The sequence below is a fragment of the Poecilia mexicana genome, unplaced genomic scaffold, assembly GCF_051168715.1.
Source record: "Poecilia mexicana isolate PSO_F unplaced genomic scaffold, ASM5116871v1 scaffold_6, whole genome shotgun sequence".
Classification (NCBI taxonomy): domain Eukaryota; kingdom Metazoa; phylum Chordata; class Actinopteri; order Cyprinodontiformes; family Poeciliidae; genus Poecilia; species Poecilia mexicana.
Window position 1 is genome coordinate 28,660,625 of NW_028263375.1, and position 22,626 is coordinate 28,683,250.

Consider the following 22,626-nt stretch of genomic DNA (forward strand, 5'->3'; position numbering starts at 1 on the left):
ATTTTAGCTCCACCCACTTCTTAGGGTCTGGAAAAACAGAAATCAATAAAAACTGAATTAACCTTGAAACTAGTGCATTTAGGGAGAAGGAGCTGTATTAGTGCAACTACTGTCATATCAGAGTATTTACTGGCCTTTTATGTGACTGGCCAACACGAAGTACAACATAACGGAGGAGGAGTGAGAAGGACATTTGCTTTATAACAGTTTTATTTTTTTTTTACAAATTTAAATAGAATCCATTTGTGTGTAATTTCATCTCAGTATAGACTCAACGGTCACTTTATTAGGTACACTTTGGCTGGACTGGACTCTATCTCTTTACCTATCAACTGTATTTCAGTCCGGGTGGTCATGTTAATATTCACTCACAGTTGGTTGCGCTGCACATCCAGGATGTGAAACTCCCTTTGAAACACATGTCAAAAGTGCTCAATTGGATTGATATCTGGTGACGGAGGTTATTGGTTATTGGAGAACAGTGAATATTTTTTAAATCTCTTCTGTAATTTAGGTGACCTTGTCTGAAGTGCAGCTCTTGAGTTTTGTTCTTAGCTGCTGTGTCAAAGTCCTGACTTGAATCCCATTATTATTCTGTGGAGAGGCTTGAAATTGGATGATGCTTCGCACTAAAAACTTGAACCATCTTCCATCAAAGAATGAACAAAGAAAATCTAATTTAGATGTAGAAGGCCAAAAGAAACATAAACAAAACACTTGCTGCATTTCCAGTGACTATATCATTGCGATATTTGGCATGTTGACAATAAATTTGCTTCATGGAAGCACACCAATTAAAAAAACAACTTGTTTTTCAAAAAAAAAAAACATTTTGCAGCTATGAGGTGATTTTTTGTTATTTTGCAAAACTGCAGTGAAAACACTTTTTTCATATCACTAGTCACGTGATCAACAGTCAGATGTTACCATTGGCGCAAACCACAAAGAAGAAGACGACAGGAAGTGGTAGAAGGATGATGGCCTGATGAAGGCTAATAAGTCATTAAAAAAACTTGCGGTTTTTTTAATGACTTATTGTGTGAACAAACTTAATTTAACAAAGTTAATTTTAATTGCGTTTCTTGTTTAACGGAAACACAGCAATTGCAAAGTTGTGATTTTTGTGAGCATTTGTAATGGAAATGCAGCTACTGTAATTATCAAGTGGTTCAATTCAAGTGTTTAAGTACAGAATGACTGAACACCACAAATTTCAAATTTTCATTTCTAAAAAAAAAACATTTACAACTATTTTTTTTCTACCACTTTTGAATGATGTTCTATTATGTATTGGTTTATCAAGTCAAATGCCAAGAAATTCAGTGGACAAATTCAAGGGCTGATAATACACAGCAGTGTATATGTAGAGATGTTAAATGTTAAAAAAAAAGAGGAAGAAAGATGAAATCCCTTTGAAGTTCAAATCAAATCCAATGTTTCATTGTACTTACTGTACAATTTGGTTTATATGCAGGTGTTTCTTGCACTGAGGCAACAAAGTGGGTCAGAGAGATTTATTATGATCTGAAGAATCTTTTCAATGTGCTTCAAGTCTTTTTCGCACAAAATTTTGAAGGCAATAACACATAAAACTCGAACCCAATTGTTTTGCAACTTCAGAGAACGAGATGACTAAAAACTGTTTTGGGAGGCGTCTTCCTCTCGTCCTGGAACTGACCTTTCCCTGTAGATTACTGGACTTTTAAACAGCAGCTGCCTCAGAAAAAGTCAACACATTTCCAGCGGCAGTGTAAATCTAACCTTTTTCTGTAGCCTAGTAACAAGCCAAGGCAATTTAAATGTAGCTTATCTCACAAGTAACGACTTGCTCAAACACAGTAGATGAAGGCGGTGACGGTCAACTGTCATCAGATTTCCAGCCTGGCTTTATTTCTGCTCCCATCGTGTTTACAATGAACACTTACTTTAAATGATTAATGACTGACTTCATTTGGGATAATGTTGTGTGAAACACAATGTCCCTTCACAACAAATTGCAACTTTTACAGCATTTCTCTGTGTTTGTATTTGTAAGATTTAACAATGCCTCACACTTTGGAGCATCCTTGGAAATATTTCATAATCAACACTGGCTAAAATACATAAAGGAAGACAAAATAAAAGGACAGATCTGGCTTGCTGACATTTATTACTGGTCAACTGAAGTGAGAGTCCACAGCAGCTGAGTCGTCTGATGTTGCTCTCAGAAAAAAAAGCCCCCTCCCACTGCTAACCTTTGCAAAGTTTAGGCCATAGAATGGGCTTCCCATCATGTAATGATGGTGGAAATGAATGCCAGAGGTGCAGTGTGGTTAGATTTATCTGAATTCAGTAACTGAAGCCATGTTTTACTATTAAGAAAAAGGAAATGCTCGCGAAGGGACTTGCAACTGTGCACCTGCAATGTTTCACTTCTCCTGACCTCAGAAGAAAAAAAACAAACATAATTGGTCCACTATAAGCTATTTTTCCCTTCCATCATCAGTTTTTTTTCCACCCAAAAGCATAAAAGATCAAGCGAACATAATAAAATAAAGGAGCTAAGTTAATCCTTCATTTTGACATTTACATTTTTACAGCTTCTGTAAATTCAATTGGGCAGTGACAAGTGTTTTCTTAAGCCAAGTGGAATGCACATGCAAACCCATAAATCAACAACGCCCTCTTGTGGTCAAAAGGGAATTATTTAAACTGAAAAAATTAAATAAACAGTGCCTTGCAATATTATCCACACCCCTTTATCATTTTTCCATTTTCTCACAATAAAACCACAACAACGGGTATATTTTATTGGGATTGTATCACTTAGGCAAATATATTTTAGTACGTATTGTAAAATATCAGAAAGAGAATTCCTGATTTAAAAATTATTCAAAAGTAATAAATAATGTGAAAACTGTGGGGTACAATAGCATTCAGGCCGCTTTAATTTAGTCCTTGTAAATTAAATCCAGTGCAACTTTTCATCTTCAGTTGCCAAATTACTCTGCCAAATTAACAAACAGAGCTCAGATGTGTGTAATTTGATCTCAGTAGTTTTGTGAGTGTATTAAATGTTTGTTTAAAAAAAAGACAACAACTTTGAAGTAGCAAAACCTCTATGGTTACAAAGAAAAACGAAGAGTCAGAATGTGAAGTCAGCATGTCTGGGTCGGTCAGTTAAGTGGTGGTTTTAAGGCCTCCATGCCACCAGGGGGCAAACAAGAGCACCAAGCTGGCATAATAGATGTGTATATTTATATATCCAAAATAACATTGAATGGTAAAAGCTAAATGCTATTACACATGGAAAACAATTTCTCTTGTTCTTATAGTAGTTACACAAATAATGGTTAATCCTTTCCTGTTAATGACTGCTCTCACCCACCATCATTAGCATTATTTGTATCTAGCTTCCATCCTACCAGTGTTATTATGGCTATCGAGTTTAACCTTGCAAGAGTGAAAATAAATAAATAAATAAATAAATAAATAAATAAATAGAAAATATTTCACATATTATTTAAACAATTTGAAAGTAATATCACTAAATTTACAGTAAACATGGTAACAAGTTTGATATTTTATATTTCCTTGACAGCGACAGCAACCATCAACAGGACGAGATTAACTATTATCTGTGTAATAACAATAAAACAATATGAAAATTGAATATGAAAATTGCATTTAGTTTGTTCTATTGAATGTCATTTTAAATATAATATATATTATTATGCTCTTGGGGGCCCCCTGGCAGTGTGGTAATTTAGTTTTAAAAAATGAACAAATTAAACGTCACATTCTTCATTCCCAGCTAATTGTGTGCAACGTTTCTTTCTTTAAACTTAACAAAATACACTACTTATGTTATATTATTGTCATTATTTTTACGGTAAAAATGTAGAATGGTTTAAACAATGTGAAATAAGGCACTTAGAACTGAGCTTTACCCATTTGCCCAAAGTTAGTCTGCAGAGATTTATACTACATAACTGTCTGTGGTGACTGTTTTGCTGCTATTCTTTGACTTTATTCAAGATTTATTTATTTATTTATTTTTACTGCGGATTGTATATTCAAAGTCTTTTAAAAAGATCCGCCACTCAGAATTAATTAACCTACAGCTTTTGTTTTTGCTTTTAATAGAATCTACTATAAGTTTTGTTTAGTTTGTGAACTTCTGTCTGCTCTGCGCCCACGCTGGAAGTCGAGTGTTATTCAGAAGGATTATGTAAGTATTTCCTGTCATCAGTGCACATATTTGTGACATTAGTGTTGAGCAGTCATGGGGCCTGTGTCTGACCAATGAATTGGGGAAGAGAAGTTACTGTAAACTGAGGTACTGTTCAGTAGGAAGTATCACTGTCTGCTGTGGTACCTTATGGGGTTGTTGGACGTGCTGGTTTATCAGGGGGTAGCTAACTCCACAGAAGTCGGACATTTACCCCATACGGAAGGGACGAATAAACATATAACACCTACGTAATATGAGAGCGAATAGAGCAACATGTTTAAATCCTACTAAATGTGTTGTAGAAATCACGTCTCTAGTGTTGTGGGAGGACCAAAAGCTTAATGTCGGAGCTTTATTAGAGAGCCTGAAGGCATCTTGAGCTGGCGACTTGGTTGGTCAGTTTCTCCGCTGTGTGAAGTGGAGACGGAGCTGCTAGCGAGTCTGTGACTCAAGTTACAACTCTGACAGACTCTTAAACACTATGGTAAGTCCGGAAGTGTCCGTTTTCTGAACTTTAGAAAACTGTTAGGTTTCAAATTTTGACGTCAGCATATGCTTCTCGGATTCTTAGAAACACAGTTTCTCTCCCGTCCCTCACAGGAAGAGTTTTACCTGGAGCAAAAGACAGGCGGAGAGCGAGCAACCTGTTGAGGCTGGCTGCCCGGTCTCCTGTCACGCCTTCTGGATGTAAGTTTAGGGAAAAATTGTGTTTTCTCTGTTAGTACACCTTTTGTAGTGTATCACTATTTAAACTTTCATTTATTTTGTGTTTTTCCCTACCAGCTCTCAAGTAAAATTCACTGACTGAACTGTTTTGTATTATCCCAGCTCAGACAGAAAGGTGAGTCAAAAGTCTTGCTTAACAGTCATTTAAATCCCTCGCGTGAACTTCGTCGTTGATTATTTACGGACTAAAGAAATACCAAATCCATAAAATTTCTAATTATATTGTGAGAAATTTCTTTGGAGCTGTACAGAACTTATAAAAGGACAAACGCATAAGCTGTTCCTTGGTTAAAACGTCCATAATTACCAGAGGGATAACCATTGTGAAGCTAATTAGGCGAAGTTTATTTATATGTAGCTGAAGTTGTAATACTATGCCAGTAGTTTCCAAAGTAAGGGTCGGGACTCCTCTAGGAGTCACCAGTCATTTCTCTTTATAAATTACATATTAAAAAAACAAACAAACAGAAATTATAATAGTAAAGCATATATTAGGAGATATATTAAAAATAATAGTAATGCTTTAAAAGGTAGAAGCAATGTATTGACGGGGTTAGAGGCAGTTTGTGCTGTCATTACATTCCGTTTAATTCACTTTGTATATAAAATATATGTAATAGTCTGCAGACATGAGTTTCTTCCATGGTTATTTTTTTTGGAAGGAAGCCATTATTTGGACATTGAGATGTTCAGTTAAGATACTGGAAAGTATAGAAAAGTGATTAAAATTTTTATTATAAGTATGGCAAGGTGCAAATAAGTACGGGAAAATATAAATTAGTGTAAAAACTTAGTTTGTGAACAGTTTCTTTAATTTAAAAAAAAAGATTCATAAGTTTTTTTTCATAAAATAAACAACCTTTTTGAATTCCTTATGCACAGGTACCTAAACAGTGTCATGTTTTTGTGATGTCAAAGAAATGAGACCAAAATAAATAATTTCACTATCTTTTTTCAGCTGAAAATAGGCATCTTTTTCCCAACGCAAAATCTAAAAAAAAAAAAAATAATAATAATAATAATAATAATAAATATATATGGTTATGCTTTGCTATTTCATTCAAATTCAGCATTAAGCTTTCTTTGGAAAAGTCTGTCAGCATCCCAGGCTTTTCCAAAACTTTGTGTTTTCTCTGGTGAAGCCATTCTTTTCTTTATTTTTGACTTCATACATCAACTCACAGTAGTAATTTTAAAAAATGATTTCATTTGTCTTCAAATCTCTAGAAGACTTCTGGAAATTTAAGGTCAAAACTGCCTGGAAATTAATTAGAGGTACTCCTAAGATCTAACTGTTATGCTGCCACCACCGTGTGGTTTTAGACATGTCTGGATGTTATCTTGTGTAGAAAAAGCTTTTGTCTTGCAGAAAATAGAACAAATGCAACCTGTAGAAACCAGCCAGTATCAATCAGAAATTACTGAAAGTGTTTCAGTGTTGCTGTTCGCCTCTTGGCAGGCTCCCTGACCGGCTACATTTTCTTATTTTTTAAAAACTGTGATTTGTTTGTTTTCCCCGAAGCACCGTTCCCTTGTGTTTGTCATTTTCAGACAATAAAATAAAACATGTTATTGATACTTTTTCTATCTTTATATACAGAAAATGTTTTGAACACAGGCAATTAGCATAAAAAGTGTCCAACAAACAAACTCGACATTTGTGCTTAGAACCTAAAATTTTGTCAGAAGCCCATGAAGTGCTTTAAAAGAAAGAGATGAGGAAATAAAAATCTTAGCATTTTTCTTTAGACTTCTTACATAGATATGTATAAATGTCCTTCTAGAAATATTCTAACTTGCTCTTGTAATACCGTCCTTATTCTTTGAGTGTAGCTAGAGTCTCCAGTGTATTTTATTACTGTTTTATGTGACGTACCATCTCAAAACAGGGTTAATGGTGAAGTGGAAGGAAAAGAATATAAGTTTTCAAAAAATTTTCACGGATGAAAATCTTGTATTGAGCCCAGTTTTAGTAAGTGGAGTGTAATCTTTGCATAAATGCAGGTTTTCTGTGAAGGTCTCAGGTGTAAGAAATAAATAAACTTTACATTTTGTTGGTCTATTGCGATAAAATACGTCAAAGTTCAAGAAATCTACATACTTCTGCGTGTGTTTTTTTTTTTTATTTTGCGGTCATCACCTGCAGAACTAAAATTCCCACAATGATGATCCTGGAGGACAGCAACATGCAGACCTTTGGGTCTGAGCTGCCGGCCATGTTTGACGGCATGAAGCTGGCCGCAGTGGCCGCCGTCCTGTACGTCGTCGTGCGCTGTCTCAACCTGACCAGCCCGACCGCGGTCCCGCAGATCATCAGCCAGGACACGCCGCTCTCCCGCTACCTGCTCAAGTCCTGCCCTATGCTGTCCAAAGAGTGAGCTTTAGAGAGACCTTTCAGATTTGTTCGCTAAAACTCCTGAACCTGGATGATTTTTATAATCTAGAGCTTGTGATTCCCTTCAGGTACATCCCTCCTTTGATTTGGGGAAAGAGCGGTCACCTCCAGACGGCTCTGTACGGCAAGATGGGGCGCGTCAGCACTCCAACACCCTGCGGGCTTCGCAAATTCCTCCCAATGCAGGATGGAGCCACAGCCACCTTTGACCTCTTTGAAGCTCTAGGAAAGCACAGCACAGGAGGTCGGTAGCAAAATGACTTCAGTGATTAGGCGAGTCTGCAGATGAATAGGCGTTTCTAAAGGGGGATGTTTCTCACTGAACACACCTCATTAAGACAAACAGAAAAAAACTGGATGGAAGTTTCTGAAAGACTTTTGCAGCAATCATTGTTTTCTCTTTTGAGTCCTGACTTGTGCCTGCCTGGTTTGTACGTCTGGCTGACAGAACGCATGAGCGGGATCAACTCTGCTGAACTCCCATGAGGGGAGGATTCATCAGCTCACATGCACGCTGCTCACTTTGACACTCATGACTCCAGTTAGATGTTTTCACTTGGTTTCTTTGTTTGCATGTCAGACGATGTTACCATGGTAATCTGCCCTGGGATTGGTAACCATAGCGAGAAGAACTACATTCGAACCTTTGTGGATTACTCCCAGCGGCAGGGTTACCGCTGCGCCGTCCTGAACCATCTGGGAGCTCTTCCTGACATGGAGCTCACCTCACCGCGCATGTTTACCTACGGTAAGTAGGGCTAACGACACGCTGCACTGCGAGGCGATGGTACTAGAGAAACAGATTCATTCCCAATGGTTTTACACGTTGTCATTTCTTAACCTGCCATACATTCAGAAAAGCATGTTTCGTTTTGTTTGTTTGTGTAATGTATATTTTCAGGGTGCACTTGGGAGTTCGGGGCCATGGTGGCCTACATCAAGCGCGCTTTCCCCCAAACGCAGCTGGTGGTGGTGGGCTTCAGTCTGGGGGGGAACATAGCGTGCAAATTCCTGGGAGAAAATCGATCCAACCAGGAGCAGGTGCTGTGCTGCATCAGCGTCTGCCAGGGATACAGCGCCCTCAGGTCTGTCAACGACTCGCATCGCACTACATCCCAATAATGTGTTTGCAGGTTTATTATAGTTTTGGGCTTTATGTTATAGTTTGTTTTTATTTTTGCCAGGACTTTTTGCCTAATTCAGTTAGTTTTACTGAAGATGCCATTTTCAAAAAATGTTTTCAATTATTGTTGAACAACCAAGTGCCTCTGGTGTTTTATCTTAACTTTTGCAGGAGCCATTTTACGGACTAGCGCAAGTACCACCAAGAGTAGTACAGAGTGGTGTAATTTGCCAACAGCTGCCGTAAACTGCTTGTGCTCAAAAGGCTAATAGTCTGGATTAGATTCATAAAAACAAAAATGAATCATGTTATATCTACAATTTCAGTATATTTTAATTCGTTTTATAAACGTAGACTATAGTTCCAGTTTACCATTTGTGTTTACTTCAGTTGAAATGTTTTCTCAATTTCAGTTTTCGTTATTTCATTAGTTTTAGTTAACTGTGATGAACTCGGTAGCCTGTGGTTGTAACGTGATAAAACGTGAGAAAGTTTAAGGGCAAGACGCTGTGAGAATGAATTTCCCTCATGCGGTGTGGTATTGTGTGTCTTCAGGGCACAGGAAACATTCCTTCAGTGGGACCAGTGTCGGAGGCTTTATAACTTTGTGCTGGCAGGCAACATGAAGAAGCTCATCCTGTCACACAGGTTAGACACATTTTCATGGACAAATTACTAGTTTCAGATGCGCACCTAATCGGAAACTATTATGCCTTTCAGCTAGAGAAGATCTAGACGTGTTAATGTGGTCGCTGATGTTATTTAGTCGGCTTAATGCTCTAAGTTATCTCCACGCCGATCTCGGTTCCCAGGGGCAGCTTGTTGACCTCCAGCAACATTGGAGACACAGACCTCAACAAACTGTGCGCAGCCACGTCTCTGATGCAGATAGATGACAACATCATGAGGTGAGATGTTGCTGGGGTTAAAAAGTTGACACAGATGCAAATCTGTTCCAAACGCTTTGTGTCTGATGTTATCACACTTCAGGAAATTCCACGGCTACAACTCCTTGAGGGAGTACTACGAGAAGGAGAGCTGTGTGCACTACGTCCACAACGTGAGTCTGAAGCATCTGTGGTAAAATCTCTACTCTAAGCCATCAGTGCCTTTATTGAACGATTGTTCCTGTCGATTAACTAATGTAGAGTTGTTAGACACACATGTCTGATTTGGTTTCTGCAGGATAAATGTTTGAAGGAATGCTGCTGAAACTAAGCTAGCAGGAGTAAACTGAGTATGAAACTTGCCTCCAGGTATCTGTGCCGCTCCTCCTGGTCAACTCCTCTGATGATCCACTAGTTCATCGGTCACTTCTGGCTATACCATGCATGCTTGCAGGTTAGTGGTCAACTAAAAACAAACCCTCCTGTGGCTCCTATGCAGTATGACAAAAAAAAATTATAGACTTTGATCTTCCTCTTATTTGGTACTCCACAGTCTAGGGCTGGGCAATAAATGAATAACAATATATCACCATAGAAACGTCATCAAAGTTCAATAATTTCACTGAACACTGATCCAGAAACCGCATGGCATTCTGGGAGGTGTAGGCAGAGGAAAGGCTTTGGCCCTCAGCCTCTCACAATGAGCTAATGAAGGTTGGTGGCATCAATTCACTTGCTCACTCTTTGGTTACCTAGCAACAACCCGTTGAGTAACTTGTGCAGCAGCAGCTTCAGGTTTCGCCACCGTGCCTCATAACTGCTCTTAAAAAAACAAACACTGGCTTGGAGTGAAGACTATGGATACAACAGGAAAGGTCATGCCTCCGGTTACTTAGCATTTAATGTTTTTTTTTTTAACTGCCAAGTAACAGATACAGATTGAAATTCCTCCAATTGATAAAATTTCAGATATTTTGCCAGGACTTGGTCTTTTTTCCGCTCAGCTCTCCATCCGCTTACTAAGACAATAACTTACAATAACAAATGTCCTTGCTTTGGTGTTGGACACACGTCATATTGTCTTAAGTGTTGATAAAGCTTTGCCGCATCATTCTCCTTAACGCAGCTCCGCTGAGGGAGTCTTGTTGAATTTTTCAGAGACATGTGATCCGCCTTGGCTGCTGGATTATACATAGAGCACTGTGTGGGTCTGTGCGCGTCTCCCTGGCCGTACTGCCTTGTCTTGTATCAGGGATTGACATGCAGTGGCTGCTGCGTGCGGCTAAATCATAAGCGCATCATAAGTTTGACATTGAGGAGTGAAATTCTAAACTTGATATGTTTTACATGGAGATGTGAGCGCTTCAGTATAGGTTCTTTTCTATCTGGAGTTTTCTTAGAGTTCTGGATCTACGATGCTCCAGCAACATGTATAAGTCACATTTTTCATGAAACAATGACTTTACTGCAGATTTACGGACAAAACTGCAGCACTGTGCAATGTGATCCAAAAGTATTAATACCCTGAGTCAATAATGTCTTACACCCAAAGTCTTTTGGGTATGTTTGTACCATGTTTGAACATCTAATTCAATTCAAATTCAAAAATACTCTTTTAATCCCAAAGGGAATTTAAATGTTGCTGTAACTCATTAATTTAGATTCTTCAAGAGTGATTGAAGATCTTGAACTTGTTGTCACTTTTCTTTGCAAAATAACTCAAGATCCATGAAATTGGATGGCAAAATGAGGAAGTGATGCAAGTAATTTTGCATTATGGCATTATGTATTCGTAACTCGTTTGGTTTTTGCAGAATGTTCTGCAGAAAATTGGACATCAAATGTGAAGGTAAACTGTGTCGGACAGGAAATCAACCCGAGGTGTTTAGAGTAACAGAAGGGCAAAGAGCCTGTGGTTTACTTCTGTACGGAAACTGGATTCAGCCGCTGCTTACTTCACTGAGCACTTTTAACCATACCCTCCACTCTGAAAGGTTAGGAACCTTAATTATTTATTGTTGGACAGACAAGACGGAGGCAGCTTTAATGACATGCTTGGAAACGCTTATCCAGAAAACCAAAGTGAGACAACAAAGGCCAGAAAGAGCATTTACTGAGAACTGTAAGCATGGCAGTCATGAAAAATACAGTGCACTATCACTCAATAAGTCATATTTATGTAATCACTCATCCTGTTTGTGCAGTTTTGAACTTTACTGGTAGTTATTTACTTGAAGGGTGGCATTTTCTATGGCAGTGTTTGCCAACCTTGTTCCTCTAGGCACATTGCATGTTTTACATGTTTCTAAAGCACCTAATTCAGAGGAATGCAGTTCAGCAAAAAACTTGTTAATCACCTATCAATGTGTGATGCAATGGGTGTGCAGAAGCAGGAACACACTTACAGGGCAGTGTGCCTTGAGGGACCAAGGCTGGGAAACTCTTCTCTATGGTGCTATGAAGTCAAATTCATTTACCAACATGGTGGTTCTAACTGGAAGTACCCTTAGCTTGTGAAGCAGTCCAGCCTGACATGAGTCTGTGGTTGGAGCTAAAGATTAGTTTGATGGCAAGGTTTTCTAACCTCAGCAACGGGGAACTCAGTAATCAAAATACCAGTGGAAACATGAGGGGAAAATTATATATTTTTCTGGCTAACAAAATTCTCCTTTTCTTCTTTTTCTTGTCTTTTGCATTTCAAGATTAATATTCTGCTAATCGTTGTTTTATTATCTTTGAGAGGACGTTGCCACTTCCTGTTAGAAACAAACTTAAAGGAAAATATGTATATTGCTCTACTGTATGCTTCAGAAAACCTGATTTAAAAATAGATTTAAAAACTATAGTTTTTAATCATGCAACTTTAACAATATTTAGACTTTTTCTTTTAGAATTAGCAGCCAGTTATGTTACATCCTATTTATTTATCACAGAGGTTACATGATAAGAAGCAAAACTGAAGCAGCTGACATGAAATAAGACTCCAACCGGACACTTTCTGTTTACTAGGCGTGTCCAAAAGCCTCTTGCTAATTTAATAGAACAGTTTGGCAGGGTTGGGTTACTCTAGGATTGGTTTTATGCATTTCTTAAAGTAAGACTGGAGATACCTTAATACCTAGTTTCCATTAGCAGCAGATCAAATTACTGTGTTTTATTATTGTTTATTATGTTATGTTAGACCTTAGTTGAACTGTGAACAGCAGATGGAAGTGGCAGGTACACTCCTGATCAAAATCTTAAGACCAGTCAAAAAATTGCAAGAATTTGCATTTTGCACTATTGAATCTTAAGAAGGTTCTAAGTAGAGCTTCACAATGTTAAAAGAAGAAATCAGCGTAAGAGACAAAAACTTTTGAGCGGGGAATTAATTGAAAACTGCATTTACACTCAAACATGATTTTTTCAGCTGATCAAAAGTTTAAGACCATAGGTCAAAAAACCCTGAAAATCCCCCAAAACAGAAATCAAAGTGTCAAAAAAAGGACTCAGTAATGAGTAGCTCCATCATTCTTGTTGACTTCAAACAATCGTTTAGGCATGCTTGATGCCAGTGTTTTGAGGAGGCTAGTGGGACCGTTCCTCCAAGTGTTGAAGATGGCTTCATGAAGGGCATCCATGTCCATTTTTGTAAACTTCCCTTGCCATCCATCCCCAAATGTTCTCAATTGGGTTTAGATCAGGGGAACATGCAGGATGGTCCAAAAGAGTGATGTTATTCTCTTGGAAGAACTCCTTTGTCAGGCGGGCATTGTGAACTGCAGCATTGTCCTCTTGGAAAAACCCAATCATTACCACACAGACGAGGGCCCTCAGTCATGAGGGATGCCCGCTGCAACATCTCCACACAGCCAGCTGCTGTTTGACGCCCCTGCACAACCTGAAGCTCCATTGTTCCATTGAAGGAAAACGCACCCCAAATCATGATGGCGCCCCCTCCACTGTGAGAAAACATCTCAGGTGGGATCTCCTTGTCATGCTAGTAACGTTGGAAGCCATCAGGACCATCAAGGTTAAATTTTTTCTCATCAGAGAAGACAACTGTCTTCCACCTTTCAGTGTCCCATGTTTGGTCTTGCAAAGTCCAAACGGGCAATTTTGTGGCGTTGAAAAGACGTGGCCTTTGAAGACGTTTTTTGTTTCTGAAGCCCTTCTCTCGCAGATGCCATCTGATGGTTATTGGGCTGCAGTCAGCACCAGTAATGGCCTTAATTTGGGTAGAGGATTGTCCCGTGTCTTGACGGACAGCCAATCGGATCCTGCGGCTCACAGCTAGTGACATTTTTTGGGGTCTACCACTTGACTTTTTTGTTCCATAACCCTCAGGATCATTTAAAAAATGCAAAATGACTGTCTTACTGTGTCCAACCTCAGCAGCGATGGCACGTTGTGAGAGGCCTTGCTTATGCAGCTCAACAATCCTACCACGTTCAAAGTCAGTGAGCTTTTTTGCTTTTGCCATCAGGAGGTCTTGACAGTGTAAAGTCTTGACACAAAAAAATGACATTGAATCCAGATTTTTGCACAGCTTTTGGCTTTTAAAGACTTTTGATCAGCTGAAAAAATCATGTTTGAGTGTAAATGCAGTTTTCAGAAAATTCCCTGCTCAAAAGTTCTTGTCTCTTGCACTGATTTTTTTCCTTTAACATTGTGAAGCTCTACTTAGAACCTTCTTAAGATCCAAAAAATGCAAATTCTTGCAATTTTTTGACTGGTCTTAAGATTTTGATCAGCAGTGTATAACAGTGGTCCAAAATGAGCCTGACGCGTTCAAAGTTTTCTAACAATTTGAACATTTATTTTCTAAAAAAAGAAATTACAAATCACAGAAAATATTTTTTAGAAAATGTTTTTTTTTTATTTCAATCAACCCTTCTGTGAGTTGTAAAATGCAGTATTAAATTTATTTAATTACAATAATATAATCAGAATATTAGCAGAATACAACTTTGTTCTGGTAATATTATGACTGTATTCTTTTAATATTACAACTTTATGCTCGTAATTAAAAATAAATCAGTCAAAGGAGTAGTACTCAGCTTTCAGATGTTGGAAACATGAATTTGTCAAAATTCGACTACGAGTTTGGTACAAGTTCATCTTTGACAAGAGACAACATGTCGTTAAAGGGTTAATAGAGGAGCCATGCTGTCATGACTTCCTGAAGGCGGAGCTTCACAAAGAGCAGAGCTTTTTATTTAAAGAGACAGAGGCCCAATTTCAAGGCGTTAAAACTATGAAGTCAAATTTCTCTAAGTAATGTTGGATATACATATATGCATACATAATATTTTTTAAACAACTGAAGTTAGCATAGTTACTCAATTATGCTCTAAAATGACACCTTGTGCCTAGAAAATACATAATTTTAAAAAAATCTAAAATTCCAAGTTCTATAATTATTTGTAAAACACAAAATGAATCCGATATTCATGACCATAATAAGTGGAAGTGAGCATCTTACCAGAACTGCATGTGAGATTTGACCTTCCTCTCTCTCTTTTGTACGTTAGAGAAAATGCCCAACGTGATGTTCGCCCTGACTGAGCACGGGGGCCACATGGGCTTCTTTGAGGGGGCCGTTCTTTTCCCACATCCCCTCACCTGGATGGACAAGGTCATAGTGGAGTACACTGACGCCATCTGCCACTGGGAGAAGAAGCAGCAGGCCTGCCAGAAGAGAAGAAACTCAAACTCAACCTCCCATCAGGACTAAAACTAAACCTCAGCGGGTGACTCAAAGACTTGACCAGCAGCACGGTCGACCCGAGGCCTTGAGATCTGCTGGGTCAGTTTACGTACTCTGCAGAGCGCCAGCTAATTATTCGTTACTAACGCCGATGAAAGCACTTGATCAGACCGACTAACGAATGCTAATATATTTGTATTTAAGCCTGCATAAAATTCAGTTTAGTTTTAAGTAGAAAAGTCCTGTAGAGATCGAGACCGACGTTCGTTCCTGTTGCAAAACTTGTGGGTTAGGACTGGTTTTATTGTTTACACTGTTTTCAGATGTCCTTATTTCCCTAAAATGACTAAACATATCAGCTGCTCAGAACACTTTAAAAAAAAAGAAAAAACTTTTAAACCTAAATTGTTGTGTACAATCATTAGAACATCCTGACTGTACTGTACTATATGAGCACTTTAATCCAACATGTTTTTTGCATAGTAACACAGACATTGCACAGCTTGCACCATTCCAAGAACACCTTAATTTATTTAACTGTGGTTTTCACTTTAATCCTACAAAACGATACAATCAACCCACTACTTTGTTTTTGTTTTATGGTCTCTTTCAGCTCCATTAAAAGCTACAAGTAGTTTGTGGCTTAGCGAGCGCTTTGGATTAGAGATAATTGCAAGATTGAAATAGTTTGGGAGGTTTATTTTTAATCTGGTTAGCTTAGCGTTCCCCTCATTAGCTAAAAATACTTGAAACTAAAGCATAAAGTTGCATAATTTCTCACAGTAACATTATTGTGTCGGAAACAGGCGAAATTTGAATTTGGAAATAGTTTTCATTAATTTTTTTTAAATCAATTGTTCGCTATGCTATTAAATAAGAGTCCTACATTTTTGAAGTAAACTTCTGCTGAGAGGTATGAGTAGTTAATATCTTACCTGTGGTAGATTAGTCTACTGCGACACCTAGCGAAACATGTAGAGCTTCCAGTCAGATATAAATCCCAACAAATAAAACGTTCTCACAGTTTCTGTCTAGAAATAGCTCACATGACCTGAGGAGGGTAGTCAGTGAGGCACCATCCCCTCTTTCCGTTTTCCATTTAAACAATCATTAGCTTCTGCCAAATGTAGCTGAAGACAGAGTTAAGGTTCATAAAGTGCTTTTCAAAATAACCACCTTGACATTTTTGTCTGAAGACGTTTCAGCCTCCAGAACCTTCTAGTCTGTATTTATGCCAAAGACGCTTGGAAAGTTTTAAGCAACAGATGAGATATTAACTGCTTATGATCTCACAGAACCCCTCTTTCAAAAAGAAATCTGTTGTTTCTGTAAGAAATGTTTATTATTTTGTGCAATTGTATATTTTATATGCTGTTCAAATGAAGAGGTGGGTGTTACTGAAAGTCAGTAGATGATTCTGTTTTTTTATGCCTCTATTGTTGATCAATAATCGTTTTTGTCTCTTTGCTTTGTTAAACATGAATCTCTACAAGTCTGTAACAAAAAGGCTTAATCAACCGTCTGCTTTATAGATCTCGTCATTCATGATTTGTTCTCAACAATTCTTAATAAAATGACCAAAAGTTATATTTATATACAGTTTATTGTACATTTATGGACATTGTTGCTGGTGTACAGGGTGGTGCGTCGGGTGAAAACTTGCTTTTATTCTGAAAGTGAATGTAAAGAAAGAAATGCCAGACATGTCATAAAACAACTTTAAAATTCCTGAAATCTGTTTAAAATATACCCCGTTGCCACGGCGATTCAGTCGTAACGATGGTGTTTGAAACATCATTCCTGATGGGATTTTCTTTTTCAGCTACTAAGATGTGGTGGGAAATCAGTGGGAAGTGGACAACATTTTCTCTTTTAATGTAAAAAGAAATATTCATTTTCCAATCAGGTTTCTGTGTGAATTTAAACTTCTATCTGTTTTGGGTAAAAGGCTTGTTAAATTACAAAGCCATTTGTAATTTCTGTTCGAAACTCATGAGTTAGAGACTGTAGAAAGCTAAGGTTTCAGCTCGTTACTGCCCCCTTCCTGTAGAACTGGGTTTTGTCAGAACATCTGGAAAACAGACTCTTCTTCAGCCTTTCACACGCTCTCCTATGTTTCATTCATAGCTACTCTTCCTACATCCACACAGCTGGATTATTCTGTTACATTTTTTTTTTCACTGCATTACAGCTGTCAGACTGTTGGGCGACAGGTTTCTACGATGACTAGTCGAACAGTTTGTTCGCCGTGGCCTTGCCGTCGTACTTGGAACCTTTTCCGTCAAACTCGGACGGAAGAATTTCGGGGTCAAACTCCTTGTAGTAGTTTTCCAGCTCGTCTCCGTGGACGAACACCTACAGCAAACAGAGCGGCTGTCAGGGACATTTGTGCAGGAAACCACTGACATAGTTAAATTAGTGTCACATAGTAGATAAAAAAGATGTTTGGAGGCAGCTGTTTATAGCATTTAAGCATCTCTAGTCAATCTGAAACCGTTCTTGGAAACTTCTGCTTGCACATAATTTAGAAGCGTATTTATACCCCCCTGAGGGCTTTTTTTCTTTTTAAGGTTTCATTAACAAACTTCAGTGTATTTTTTTTAATCCAATTAAAAATGAGTCTGTACTTGACTCAAGACTGACTCTTATGTGCATTCTTTTTGCTTGAGCTCAGCCAGACTGGATGGAGAGGATCTATGAAAATCACTCTCCAAGACTCAACCCCATATTCTCAACTGTATCTACTAGAGGTGCACCGATAAATCAATCAGACGATAAATCGATCAGATGATAAATTGATCAGATGATAAATAGGCCTCCATTTCTTTAATTTTGGGAGATCAACCAATATTTACATGACAAACCGATTTTATCTAGCTCTGCAAAGGTGTGAAAATCAAATCCGCCCACCAGGTGAGCAGTTAGCAATATTCACCCCAAATGTTGCCAATTTAGTGACTTTCTCAACATATTTGGCTATTATCATTTTTTCACCAGACAAAGACTTTTTAAACATCTGTTCAGAAAACTGTAATCTGTCAATACAAAAACACAAAATCTTACCAAGTAAATATTGTAGCACACTTGATATAAGACAATTCTAACTCATCAGTAACTTTTCAGCAGGACACAAGAGCTAGCTTTAAGTAAATAATTTCATAATATTGATAAGGAAAAATGTACTAGTTCCACTGGGAGACTGTTTCCTTTTAACATGGGAAAAATTTCTTGCTATGGTATAATAAAAATATATATATTTTCCTCAGTATTAAGGAATCGTTGACTTAAAACAAGTTCCTATCTTGTTGAAAAGTTCCTTCTAAGTTAGTTTTGCCTTATTTCAGTCTATTAAGATATTTGCACTAGAAAATAGACCAAAACACTTGGTAAGATTTTGTGTTTTTGCAGTGTTGCACCCGTAGGATCAACAGTAAGACACATTTGTTATCAAAGGGTACCAGAGTAAACACACTGATCTTTGTGGTTGTGATATGAAACCATTAAAGATTGGCACAGAGAGTTTTTGGAAGGTTATGTTTGTGACTTACTCTCTCTAGCAGCTTGCTCTTCATGAGGGGTTTCACCACATTGTAGGTGGTGGTGAAGTACCAGGGCTGGTGGATGAAGTGCACGGCCTTGAAACGGGCTGGGAAGGAGTCCTGGTGGGACACCAAGAGGAACACGGTGAGGCAACCCGATCCTTTGAGCGTCTGGCGAAAGGAAAGCTGGACTACAACCCTACCTGCAACATGTCCACCATCTTCTTGAGCTCGGTGGGTTTGATGCCTGACGCTTGCTGCATGGTGAAGCCCTTGAAGTTTTCAATGATGCAGAAGCCGTTGATCTGAGTCTCCTCGTTCTCCAGCAGCTTCTCGAGGATCACGCAGTAGGCCCGCAGAATCTGAACACACAAGAGATTGCCATGAAAGCCTCATCAAATCTGCTCCCAGTCGCCATGGTATCCATGCATCTTTAAAAATTCTTAAATTAATGCATCTGAAGTTAAGGCTTTAAAATGTCTTAAATTTTGTTGTGGCAGGATTATTCCAATTGTTTTTCTCGCTGGACTGTTCTGACAGGCAAACTTTTGAGTACGTTTGAAGCTACCGCTAACTAGCTGCTAATATGCCCTTGCTAGCTAGCTAGCTTTCCTGCATCTATCAAGGGTAAGAGCAGACATTCGTTGTCATTCATCTTGGCACTACCATATAAAATGTGCGGTTTTACAGTGTACATTGATGTTGCGGTACAGGTCTTAAATTTAACTCATGATAGTCTTAAAAAGCCTTAAATTTGAGCTGGCAAAATCTTCAAAATCCCTGAGTTACGCTTCTCCTGACTTGTCCTTTCAGAGTTCCACCTCGTCAAAGGTGATCTCCTCGTAGTCCCAGTTCTCAATGTTGAAGAGCAGAACCACGCGTCCGTATTTGTCTCTGCTGTGGAGGATGCCGGGGTAGCCGGCCTCGATGGTGCTGCGCACGGCCTCCGGGGTCAGGTTCTCAAACAGCTCGGGGTAATCCTTCCTGAAGCGGACATATCCTGGACGGAGAGCCAAGGGGAAGGGTCAGTCAGGCCCTGCTGGGTTTTATCTTTGAAAATGAACTAGAAAGTGCCTGTGTCAATTTATGTTTGGAGTATGAAATGGATTTATTTCATGTGATTAAAAATGCACTTATATTTAGGCGAAAGTAATTAGTACAGTGCAGCAGAAAATTAGATATTTCACCAACAACAACCTCACTGGGGACAGTTTTGACATCTGATTTTGCTGCATTTTATTAAAAGTTGTACAAATAGGATGACTATAAAACATACAATGTGACATAAAGTTCATCCAAGTCATGAAAAGGGGGAACATTTTACGGCAATAACTGATTTAAAGCGCTCAAAAATGGCGGCCATGTTGAAAAAAGGCCAGAATCTTCAAATTGAAGTGGCTAACAGGAAATGTGAAGAAAAGAAAAAAAAGTAAACAAAACAAAAACATATGACCTGAGAGTTTAGAATCTGAGTTTTTATGCATGAAATATTTTTACGGTAGTATGCTGCGCTAGTATCAGTAAATTAAGCTCCGTTCTGCTTGTTGCTTTGACTCACCCTTCATGAGGTCAAAGGCTCTGGGTACGTCGTACTTCCTGGCGCGGATAAAGCGGACCAGCAGACTGTCTGGTTTCTCCCCAAAGGTGTCCTGCACCCCCTTGGCCAGGTCATCTCCGGCCTCCGCCTTCTCCTTAATGATGGCTCGAAGCTCCTTCGCTGCCGACACGCGCTTCTCATCCGTCTCGTTCAGCTCATCTTTGGCCTGAAGGGGGAGCCAAACCTGACATTTAGCTAACAGTTCACAGAGATGAGTTTAAACACGTCAGAAGTGACTTGGTTTGTTTGTTGTGTTTTTTAATAACCACTGTTATACTGCAGCTGTAATCCAGCAGACCAAAGGGCCCTGAAAAAGTTCAGAGCTGTAAAAGTTATTGGAGCATCTTGATCTGGAAGAGGCGCTATGTTGTTTTGTTGTTTGTTTTTTAGGTATAAGATGAAATTATAATAAATGGGTTTGATTGGACTTGAACTCGGACAAATATTCTGGAAATTACACTTAGGATGTCTGTGCTTCCTTAAAAAGTCTTACATTTACGTAATTAAAATTAAGGCCTTAAAATGTCTTCAATTCATTGGGTTTAAAATAAATTGGTCTTAAATTTTGATTTGGCAGGACTTGTATATTCTACATAGTTATCTTTTTGTAGGACCTTACTGCGATGTAAAACTTTGACATTTTCACTTTGTTCTGTGACTCAAGATGGCTGCAGGTGCTGGTAGCTAGCTGCTAAAGCTGGCTAGTGTTTTTAAGCCAATTATTGGTAAGTGCAAATTTACCATCAGCTGACTGGACAATGTTCGTCTTAACCATTGGCTCACTTCTGTTGCCAACCTCTGCCATGTATTATTTATTTTGTTTTCTGTGGTGTTGCAGGTCTTAAATTTAATTCGTAGAGGCCTTAAAAAGTCTTAAATTTGAGTTGGTGAAACCTGCGGAAACCCTGCTTGGGAACATTTTGCGTTTAGATATTAAGTAAAAACATGGTCCAGCTACTGAGTTGAACGGGGATTGAGGCAACAGTGCAGATGTGGATACCTTCTGCCTGGTGTGGTCTGGCAGGTTGGCGCAGGGTCCAAACACGGGGCCGTGGTCCTTGATGGTGAGATGCTCCAGCTTGGCCCTGAGCGCCTGCTCCTCCTCCGACACCATGCGGTAAGTTCCACTCTGAGGAGAAAGAAAAAGTCGCTCAATCAGTTTGTCCCCTTTAAACAGAGCAGTTTTAAATGAACAATTATTGCTGCTGTAGAGCATCCAGTCAAATATGCATTTCTCTATTGCACAAAAGACAGATTTTTTACAGTGATAAAGTAAATGTCAGGGTAAAACATTTTTTTTATGCTTCATATTTGGTCCCTGATTCTTTCCCAGAATTTCATACTTACAGGAAAGATCTTGCTCACAATCAAGGGCATAAATACCATCTCATTATTGGGGGGGTGGACCATATTTTTTAAGAGCAATTTTGGGGGGTCGGCAAAGTTACAGTAGAATGTAACGTAAAATGTGCTTTAATTTTTTTGTGTGTGTTCAAGCTGCAGCACCAAAAATGACTAGTCAGTAGCAACGAATAACAAAAGTGTTGTTCTCAGTAAACAACCTGCTGAGACCCATAGAAGTCAAACTAAGATTCAAATGTTGCTTAGATATGAGTTTGGTTCAGAGTTACAGATCTAATCTCTGCTACACCTTTATAAAAACTTAAGCCTCTGAGTAAAAACAAGTTTTAATTAATAAGTAACTCCACTTAATAAAATTCTTCATAAATATTGATTTATTGCAGTGATTCTCAATACAAGTCATGTGTTATTTAAATTATAATTTAAGTTGCTTTAAACTTTTTTTAATTATTATTTTGGGGGTAGAGGAGGTTCATGTCCGGGATGGCTGAGAACCTAAACATATGTAATAATTGAATATTTGGGAAGCATCATAACTTAAACTTAAAGGTCAGCACCACAGTTTTCTAGAAAAATATTCAGATTTTATTTTGTGGTTTTAAAGGCTCTCCGTTGAAGATGGTAAGAAATAAAGGCATACTTTATTTATTTATTTTTTTACTATTAGCTTCAATAGTTCCTCTGCTCTCGGCTCCCATACAGAGATGTCGGCCAGTGCTAACGCTCAGCCGCTCCGTTTCAAACTCTTCTTATTAAAGTAAGAGTTAGAGAGCTAAATATAATTGAAATATTGACTACCTTCGACAGAAAAGGGAGCTAAGTCTATGAAAGCAATGTAGCAGTTTAGCTAGTTCTGATTTCCAAGGCATAAGGTGGCAGTTTATCATGGTTCAGCCAAAGTAATGAAATAACAAACTGTGTATTGTCAATGTGGTTTTTTTCTATTGAACAAAAGTAAATAAAACGTTTTGCTTTAAGTATTTATTTACTGGAGGGTTTTTTGTTCGTGCTGCAGAGCCGCAGCTAACAGCTAGCTCCTCACTTCACCGTCTCTAACGGAGGCTGTGCCGTTCAGCAGCGCAGCTGTTGCTCCTC

General features: G+C 38.5%; 2 protein-coding genes across 2 annotated transcripts; one reads left to right on the forward strand and one right to left on the reverse strand.

Annotated features, from left to right (window-relative positions):
- The first annotated feature begins 4,351 nt into the window (after nt 1-4,351).
- Nucleotides 4,352-16,767, forward strand: abhd2b (abhydrolase domain containing 2, acylglycerol lipase b). The gene is made up of 12 exons (XM_015003874.2): nt 4,352-4,697; nt 4,814-4,900; nt 4,997-5,054; nt 7,086-7,313; nt 7,403-7,578; nt 7,915-8,082; nt 8,236-8,419; nt 9,013-9,105; nt 9,270-9,365; nt 9,448-9,517; nt 9,714-9,798; nt 14,858-16,767. The coding sequence occupies exons 4-12, from the start codon at nt 7,102-7,104 to the stop codon at nt 15,058-15,060; spliced, it is 1,287 nt and encodes a 428-aa protein (XP_014859360.2). The 5' UTR covers nt 4,352-4,697; nt 4,814-4,900; nt 4,997-5,054; nt 7,086-7,101; the 3' UTR covers nt 15,061-16,767.
- Nucleotides 16,618-21,290, reverse strand: rlbp1b (retinaldehyde binding protein 1b). The gene is made up of 6 exons (XM_015003877.2): nt 21,170-21,290; nt 20,131-20,335; nt 19,394-19,572; nt 18,776-18,934; nt 18,582-18,692; nt 16,618-17,388 (listed from the first exon to the last, which is right to left on the reverse strand). The coding sequence occupies exons 1-6, from the start codon at nt 21,281-21,283 to the stop codon at nt 17,260-17,262; spliced, it is 897 nt and encodes a 298-aa protein (XP_014859363.2). The 5' UTR covers nt 21,284-21,290; the 3' UTR covers nt 16,618-17,259.
- Between the last annotated feature and the right edge of the window lie 1,336 nt (nt 21,291-22,626).